The 9,885-nt window shown below is 36.9% G+C and overlaps 2 protein-coding genes across 3 annotated transcripts in view; one reads left to right on the forward strand and one right to left on the reverse strand.

Moving 5' to 3' along the window:
* LOC119839282 (xaa-Pro aminopeptidase ApepP-like) overlaps positions 1-3,903 on the forward strand; it is a 22,041-nt gene extending 18,138 nt beyond the window's left edge. The window contains exons 13-17 of the mRNA XM_038365518.1: positions 466-595; positions 983-1,160; positions 1,866-1,957; positions 2,739-2,852; positions 3,715-3,903. Of these exons, the coding sequence (XP_038221446.1) occupies positions 466-595; positions 983-1,160; positions 1,866-1,957; positions 2,739-2,852; positions 3,715-3,903 (703 nt within the window). The remainder of the gene's footprint in view (positions 1-465; positions 596-982; positions 1,161-1,865; positions 1,958-2,738; positions 2,853-3,714) is intronic.
* A 5,014-nt stretch (positions 3,904-8,917) lies between these two features.
* LOC119839315 (beta-TrCP) overlaps positions 8,918-9,885 on the reverse strand; it is a 12,368-nt gene continuing 11,400 nt past the window's right edge. For both annotated transcript variants that reach the window (XM_038365557.1, XM_038365556.1), the window contains exon 12: positions 8,918-9,460. The gene's annotated coding sequence lies outside the window, so the exon portion shown is untranslated. The remainder of the gene's footprint in view (positions 9,461-9,885) is intronic.

Raw genomic sequence — 9,885 nt, forward strand, 5'->3', positions numbered from 1 at the left:
CTTGTTTGTCTTCCGCGTTTCCTTTTTCCATTTTTTGGATACCAGAAGATCAATGACCGGTTCCATTTGTCACAAGTAATTATAGCTGACTTGTAAATAAAGCGTTTCTTTTCAACCTTTAAGCTTATTTTTCTGTGCTTTCACTAATCCCTACTAATATTATAAATGCATAAATACGAAAGTAACTCTGCCTGTCTGTCTGTTACGCTTTCACGCCTAAACCACTGAACCAATTTTGATGTAATTTGGCATGAAGGTAGAACTGAACTTGGGATAGGACACAGGATAATTTTTATCGCGAAAAAAAGGGCAGAAGGAGTTGAAATAGGGAAATGAAAGCGATATAACCGAATTATTTTTCCGGAAAGGCGGAAAGCTAGTATTAATATAATAAATAATTGGAATAAGTATTGTCCAGGGCTTAAAAAAGGCGATTTCATAAATTTTTCTACATGTATCTTCCAGAGATGGAACTACGGATATAACCAGGACTCGTCACATGTCGACACCGAGCGAGATGCAGAAGCTGACGTTCACGAGAGTCCTGAAGGGGCAGATACTTCTCGGCACTGCTGTCTTCCCCAAGGGCTCCACAGTAAGTCGAGATTATATCAATAAATACAAGGCGCTCGTCTCGCCTCCGCTCGGTTATTACGATTAGTAGTTTCAGCGTCATTGACGGACAAACATCCAAGCAAACTTTCACATTTATAATATTAGTGTGATAGTGTGATAATCTATACTATATGCACGACCTGACTCTGTCCTGGCAGTTGATTATTGTAATTGAATTAATATTAACTATCCTATCTTTTAAGTTGGATCAAATTGCTCATGATGTGCAAATTATATTAGAATCGGTTGAGCAGTTTAGCAGTCGCGGACAAACAACGTGACACATTAATTATAGCAATTAAGATTATTTACTAGCGGTCCGCCCCGGCTTCGTTCGTGTTTTTCATAACTCTTACACATTTTACAGGGGAATCTTTTAGAAACGCTGGCGCGTAAAGCGCTCTGGGACGTGGGGCTTAACTACGCGCATGGCACGGGCCATGGGGTGGGACACTTCTTGAATGTACACGAGGGACCGTCCGGGATCGGGGCCGCGCTGATGGTGAACGACCCGGGCATCGTGCCGGGCATGATTTTCAGTGACGGTGAGTAAAAATAATAACCAAGAACAACGGCGTTGGTTAGAAAAGAAAGAAAGAAAGAAAGACATAAAGAAAGAAAGAAACATTTATTTGGCTTCATAAACAACAAAACAATACAATTAAACCAACACAATCCTACTTATAATATTATAAATGCGAAAGTTTGTAAGGATGTGTGTGTGTTTGTTGCTCTTTCACGCGAAAACTGCTCAACCGATTGCAATGAAATTTGGTACGTAGACAGCTGGACAACTGGAATAACATATAGGCAACTTTTTATCCCGATATTCCTACGGGATACGGACTTACGCGGGTGTAACCGCGGGGCGCAGCTAGTACAACAATAAAAATAAAAAAAAAACGAAATAATTAATACACAAAACACAATGAAATAAAGAAATGCGAAAAAGGAGACAAAGGAGAAAAAGGAGAATAAAACACAATACAGCATTAAAACACGGGTCAAGTGCGAGCCGACACCGAAAATTAATAAGGGCGCAAGAGAATTGGCCACCCATCCAATTTAAGACCGTGTCAATGGTTGCTTATCGGAATTCGAATGACTTTTTTAAAAATTAGTCTGGAAGAGATACCCAGCCATATAGCGCCATTTGTAAATTTTTTATTCTATTTTCGTTTGCGTGTGCAATAAACACATAAACAGTTTGAATTTTAATCTTTCCAAGTACTTAACCCATTGTCTTATAGAGCCTGGCTTTTACGAAGTGGGGGAATACGGCATCCGTCATGAAGATATAGTGGAAGTCATCGAAATGAGCCCCGAGGTTGATCATATATTTGTAAGTGAATTTCGAATTAATTTATTATCATTTAAAACCTAAGCAGTGGTGGCTCAGTGGTGAGAACCTCGGACTTCAAAATCGATAAATCGGGGTTCGAGATAGGGCGAGCAGGAGATAAATTGATTTTTCAATTTATCTGCGCATGTGGATAACATCACCACTGCTTAAACGGTGAAGGAAAACATCGTGAGGAAACCGGCATTTCCAAGAATTAAAAGTTCTAGGACATGTGACATCTGCCAACCCGCACTTGGCCAGCGTGGTGGATTATGGCCTGAACCCTCATAGGCCTGTGTCCCAACTGTGGGAACATATATGGGCTGATGATGCATTAATAACCATTTTCATCAGACAGATGGATACGATCATCTCGCTCTTTCTAACCTAGCCTGTGTACTCATTAAATCGTATTATCAGTATTATATTATCTGTGGTATTATGTGTATCTGTGCTTATAGAAAAATTTATGCATTCGCGCTGATACATTTTTTTTTAAAGAACTTGATATCTCCTACTGGATTTATATCCTATTCCTAGTAATATCATAAATGCAAAAGTTTGTTTGTGTGTATTTGCTGCTCTTTCACGCAAAGACTACTGAACCGATTGCAATGAAATTTGGTACGTAGACAGCTGGGCTGGAATAACATATAGACGGACTCACGCGGGTGAAACCGCGGGGCGTAGCGAGAACTACAATAATTTAATTTCATTTGTTATCTCGAAGTATTTGTTTTTCTTTCTTTTAATAATATTTTTATTACTATTGTCTATTCAGGCAAAAGGTTTAGTCGGCAACTTCTCAGGGCAAGGAGCTGTTGGGTTTTACACCATCTCACTGGCACCTCATCAGGCGGCTTGTATCGATGTGGAACTCTTGAGTGACGATGAGGTAATGTTTATTATATTTATATATGGAGACCCATATCCTTTTCCTCGTCTTTCCCAATCCGTTCTTATCCCTTAAAGGCGCATTGAATTTGATTTTCATGTAGCTTTCAATTTTATTTCGATTGATTCTTTTTTTTTACTGTCATAGCGGGTAACTGAGCTGGTGGTTCGCCTGATGGTAAGCGATCAGCACCGCCCATGAACGCTCGCAGAGGCTCAGACCTCTGAGAATGCGCTGCCGCTTTTTAAGGATAAGGAAAGTATTGACGACTGGAAAGAAGGGCTTGGAAGAGAGAGGAGAAGGAAATAGGCCTCCGGCTCCCCCACTCACCGTACGAAACACAATAGCAAGCTATTATTTCACGCCGGTTTTCTGTGGGAGTGTGGTACTTCCCCGGTGCGAGCTGGCCCAATTCGTGCCGAAGCGTGCTCGACTCCCACAATAAAATTCCACATGCACAATTCGTCCTTTTACGAGCACGCTTCGGCACGAAATGGGACAGTTTGCTCCGATGAAGGTGCTACACCCCTACAGGAGATTGGTGTTTAATAGTACTATGTACTGTGTCTTTTGGTGATTGGGGGAGTCAGAGGCCCGTATCTTTCCTCACCATTTCCAGTCAATTCCTTTATTTCCGTCGTTGCTCCTGTTTTTATCCTCTACACCTTAAAAGAGGTTCTAACTCTGCAAATGTACATGGCGGTGGTGATAGCTTACCATCAGGCGAACCACCAGCTCAGTTGCCCGCTCTAAAAAAAATTTAACCGTAAATGTCCTCTTTAAGGTCACAGCTCATTTAATCCACCCGCACTCTAAGCGCACCGCCTCAACTCATTCGGTTGTATAATTTTTCACGTTACAGCTAAAATACCTCAACTCATACCACGCACGAGTACTGGCAACATTAGGTCCTATTCTATTGAATCGCAACCTAACTGAGGACTACGCTTGGCTCGAAAAAGAATGCGCGCCAATTCACAGAAGCGCCGCCATGCTGGTTAAATCCGCGCCACTTTTAATTATCGCATTCAGTTTAATAACTAGATTGTAAATAAAACATTTTTTTTTTAATATTACTTCGTATTTTTATGATTGAAACATGACTAATCCTACTAATATTATAAATGCGAAAGTTTGTAAGGATGTGTGTGTGTTTGTTACTCTTTCACGCAAAAAGTACTGAACCGATTGCAATGAAATTTGGTATGTAGACAGTGGGACAACTGGAATAACATATAGGCAGGCACCTTTAATCCCGATATTCCTACGGGATACGGACTTACGCGGGTGAAACCGCGGGGCGCAGCTAGTATTGAAATAAGTGGGTTTGTAGTTGAGGAAAGAATAAAAAGCAATTCAATAGACACATATATATTTATTTAAAAAGAAATTCCATATTTACAATTATAAACATCAGATTTCACTTTTAAAAAATTAATAAAAAATTAAGCAGTCTATATTGTAACTATACATTATTGGGTAAGATTGTGAGAAATGAACTTAAATATACTCCGAGTTGCCATTTCATAATGACTGTATACAAAAAATTTACAATTCAATAAAACTGTCAAAATTGGCGCGCTTTTGCTGCTGCGAGAAGTTAAAAAAAAAAGAAAACATTTTTTTTTTAACAAATTTTATATAGGTGACAATGATTTTGTGTCCAATCGTATTTTCTTTTTTCATATAATATGTATATTTAATGCAGTGATGAATTCATGAACGTAACAAAGGAACATGTTGCTTGCTTCTGTCCGTTCTATAAAGAAAAAGACGACAAGCATCGCTTTTTCCCATATTTTTAATATATCGTGCTATACAGGATAAAATCAAAATGAGTTTCGAGTTTTTATTTAATATAACTATATTGCCATTTAACTGCCTAACGACGCCTGAACGTGTGAATAACACATAGATTAAAAAATAATCGGTGAATAAAAACAACATATAAGTTTAATTTAGGCCGATACCGTACAGATTAAGTAGGATAAGGAGACAGTTCGGAAATTGAAGAGCAATAATTATTTAAAGCTATAAATTTTTTGTAGATTAACAAAAATCAGATTTGACTTAGAAGAGGTCTCTTAACCAAGCCGTTAAATCTTAAAAAAAAAACTTGTCATAATGACATTACACACATGTGACGTGTTTTATTTCGCTATAATTTCGTGATAAAATTTCCAATACTCGAATGATATATATTCCTTTTGATCTCATCACTTCACATTTCAGAAATAAACGACTTGAAACCGCGATATAGTACGATTTATTTATGGTATTACATAACTTTCAAATTTCGAACTAAACTAACTGAACTAATTTTTTAAATAAATAAATAAAGCCATCAAGTCATTTATTTCCAAATGCGTATATATCATATGCGCGTAAAATCAAAGACAATAAAACCTCTCCCTTTTCAATGTAGTTAATTTTCGGTTTGTATTATGTTATATTATTAATAATTCGTACGTTCAAAAAATCTTACAACGCAATCATTTCGATTTCACCCTGTATAGCATAACGCTTACAAGTCACAAAAAAAAAACTCAGTCGCGTCCCAGACTTCGCGCAGTACGGACGTGTTGCACGTCCAACGAAATCGTAAGTCTATATGAGGCATTCCCGCAACTACCCTCTTTTCAAGGCCAAACACGGTTCACATATAAAAAAACCGGCTCAAACTAGACGTAATATACAATATGGTCGAACATAAAAAAACAGTTCATTAAACAACCCTTAAAATCTATAAGGCTTAAATACCACTTATTCTGAGTGCGGCATAGTGAACTATACTTTTTTTTTATACAAAAACACTAAAACTAACATTATATTACAGCCCTAGTTAAATCTATAGGAGAAACACGCCTTAAAATTATATTTATTAACAATAATTAAGAAGCAATATATACAAACGCATTTGATTATTTTACAAAAAAAAAAAAAACTACGACCACGATAACGAGTTGCGATTGTCATGTAGCGTATAACGGGTTTTTGACGGTTTTTAAACGCAATTCAATTGATGAATAAAACGCGCTTTAATTCCGTTTAACGTTACGTCATTTGTATAATACACTATTAATACAGAGGTAAATTGCGAATATTGAGTGTGTGTTTGTTTGCTATAAATTTCACGAATTGGGCCAGCTCGCACCGGGAAAGTACCACACCCCCACAGAAGACCGGCGTGAAATAGCATTCTGCTGTGTTTCGTTCGGTGAGTGGGGGAGCCGGAGGCCCATATCCTTTTCCTTACCCTTCCCAGTCCTTTCCTTTATTCCTATCGCCAATGCTTTCTTAATCCCTTCCCAAAAAGTCGAAAATCCATTTGGAGAGGCATAAGGTCCATTACAGACCATATGCCTCTCCAAATGTTCATGGGCAGTGGTAGCGCTTACCATTAGGCGTCCCACCAGCTCCATTGCCAACTCTAACATAAAAAAAATAGCATACGAAATTTGAATTCCGCAGAAAAAAATACATCAGTCGTTGACCCGTGTGAATGATGAAAAGAAAGAAAACCTTTCCGGCGGTAAATATCTCTGGTCGGCAATCAAAACTCATAACACTTGGGAACCAGCAAGTACTTAAAGAGCTAAGTGAAAATGCTGCACATAATTTTATTACCTCGATCCGATTGATGCTATGGCGACAAACATAACAAATAAAAAAACCAAAAATCTTACAAAAAAGATTGTTAAATTTTCACACTCGAAAGTGCATGCGCACACGATATTTAAATTCAACTTTCGAAATATACGAGAGTCGGCACCGCAGTCGGTCTCACGTACTTACTACAAAAAATTTTAACTAAGAGAAGAAAAAAAAACAACACCCTGTATACAAAACTTACTTATCGTGGTCATTAACGAGTTCCGATTACATATAAATTAAGCTAGCGAACTCTAATTATCGTACAAACTACGCAAAAACAGTGCGCGCCGCACAATCGCGTCAAAAAACAAGGAGGGGGGGGGACTGTTTTCGGAAACTACCCCCCAAATTCACTAGCTATTTCCTATCTACACGTATGATAGACTAACTAGTCTTTGCCCGCGACTACGACTTTGCCATGCGGCCAATTATAGAGATCCCATGTTCTTTCGCATTTAAAATTTAATTAACGGGAAGCAATCCGTATATTGTATTTCTACCCGCAATTATGTCAAAATATGGTCCTATAGTCCCAGTAGACACATAGAACTATCATTTAGGAGATATCACTGTAACATCTAGATCTCTATACTTTGTATAGACGTTATTCACTATTAACATAATTATTAATATAAACGCGAATTATCTGAACACTATTTCTACAATCAGTCGTTTAAAACGTGTCCTATCTTTATCTAAATAAATTTCGAATGCACAGGCTTTTTCTAATCGTCTATAGTAAGTTATTCAACTCGCAGATCTGTTTAAGCCCAATAAAGTTTGTCATCTGCTATCTACCCTCTTTTGAAACTTATAAACTACACATTCAACACGATTATTCGACACGCACTGTACGCTTCGACGTTGCTCGTTTAGAATAAGTTATTGTTAAATGTGGTCTCTCTTAAATGTATAACATCTTTACATTTTCACCGTGAACGTAGGGTAGTTTTAAAGTTTCTTAAGTACAATTCGATATTAAGTAACCGTTTTTTCTAGGAAATCAATGCTTATACAGTTTTTTTGGACTCATTTCTTCAATGTCTAGTGCTTGTTCAAATATGAGAACTAATATTCAAGTATAGAATAAACTGATAAAAATAAGTGAAAACTACTACGCCAATATGGGTCAGTTAAAAATTAAATTCCTTAATAAAAAAACGGGTACTCGAATTTAAAACTACCCCCGTTTGGTTGGTGAATACAATCGCCTACTTTGTTCGAACGCTTTCATATAATACATCGCATCACGCATACTCGAGGGCAAGGCAATTTCTTTCATTACATACGGGGTAATTGTGAGGAAAAAGCACACTTTTAACTTTTATATATATTTATGTTTTATATATATTTGTCACACTGGGTGGTCAAACATTGTTGTATCAGGAGTCAAGTCTACTAATTTTATTAAAACAACACACCATTACGATTCAATTGATAGTTCATCCATTTATCATTGTACAAAAATTCACACTCTTCAAAAACTAAATCTTAATCATAATAGTAGCGTACACAGATTGTAATAGTGTCTCGATGGTACAATTCTCAGTGTTCCCAACAAAAATATCAGATAACATAAGCTTCTCAGGGCAATTTATCGAAACTAAAATATAGAATCGCAACTAAAATATCCCGTGTCATAAGCTTCTCAGGGCAATTTATTTGCGATTCTATTGTGTTTCAATGGAACACCATTGGCCCTGCATATATTGCAGGCTACCAAATCTTTCACAAGATTCTCATATGAACCGATTGAGACACAATTGTAGTATTTACATGATCAATTTTTATTTATTCTTTAAAAATAACTTATTTATAAAGCACTTCATAGCTATAACACTCTAAAAATTGAAGCATCTTTAAATTAGCAGACTTGGAGCCAAGATACTTATAATTTAAAGGCAGAATAAATAAGTTTAACAACAATCAGTCAAGCCGTTTCAGAGGATTTTGTATACACACACTGTCACATGAGAATTTTTTATGTATAAACATGTATAACTTAAGTGTTACTTGTGTTTAGAAATTCCATGAACAAGGCTTGATTGAACAACATTTCTAGGAACAATTAAATACTTGTGAGTAAATAAATTTGAGACAAAAGGCTACTATGGACAGGCACACACTCAAAACCTCATAAATTAACACAATTTTAATTAGAGCATTTCACTAAATTCCCAATTACCTCCACTTGATTCTCAACTACGCACGTCACATAAGCGTCTAGAAATACTGCTTTTAAGTATTATTTACATTTCTATGTTAGTCTCTTGAAATATAGAAATTTACATATCTTTGACATTTACAACTGTCAAGACGACATTTCACGCATAGGCCCGCGTATTTTATTATTGCATTCATTCAATAAATAGCCTATTGTTTTGCTAAAATTTAAAAAAAGAACATCAGTAGCTTTTCCCTAGTCTGAATTAATTATCAGTGCAAACAATTCGAAAACACAAAACACAACTACCCCGCACTTTATTTACACAAAATATCAATATGCGAAATCACTTTACTCTTAAACAATAAACAAAAAACGAATAAATAACAGTCCCCCGAATGAGATTTAAAATTTTTCCATCTGGTAACACTATTGTCATGAAAATGTGGAATCGCAAACCTCAAATCTTCGCCCTGGCGACATAAACATGTCCGTTACAACATCGATCGTTATACTGCAAGCGTATTTTCCGTACAACACTTTGAATTTTCACAACATCCAACCATAATCATAAATAAATTCCCCGCACTGGTAACACAGTTACCAGCGAACGCAATCACAACACTATATCACCACTCCACACACGATACTAGCAACACTGAACCACTGTATCGCCGCACGGAATCACAAATCCCTACACTGGTAACACGGGTCACTGTACAGTCACTGCCGGACCACATTCAAACGCGTTACACACTAGTGATGTCCAAAATCGGTTTTCTATTAAAATCTGGAAAGAAAATAACTAAATTACTATTGTATACTTATGACGTGTGAAGTGTGTATTTTGTAAACTGGTTATATAGTGACAATCTAAGTAACACCAGCAATAAAACTCAGACAAAAGTTTCCATGTGCTCTTCTCTTTTCTTTCCCATCTATGCGTATAAATCGAGTGTACATGTGCAAATTGTATACATGTGTGTATGTATGTTTGAGCATATTTTGCGCTCGTGTGTGTGTGTGTGCGTGTATCTTTGAGTCTTAGTGGTTAGATAAGTAGGGTGCAGGGATGTATACATGTGACAAGTCTATGTGCATTTTTTATGTGTGTGGGCTTACTTGCGCGGTGTAAAGTGTGTATATGTGTCTACGTGCGCATAGTGTGTGCATGTATCTTTATGTGTGCTTCCTTGCGCGGAGTGCCGTGTGTGT

This window comes from Zerene cesonia, unplaced genomic scaffold (genome assembly GCF_012273895.1).
Source record: "Zerene cesonia ecotype Mississippi unplaced genomic scaffold, Zerene_cesonia_1.1 Zces_u011, whole genome shotgun sequence".
Classification (NCBI taxonomy): Eukaryota; Metazoa; Arthropoda; class Insecta; order Lepidoptera; family Pieridae; genus Zerene; species Zerene cesonia.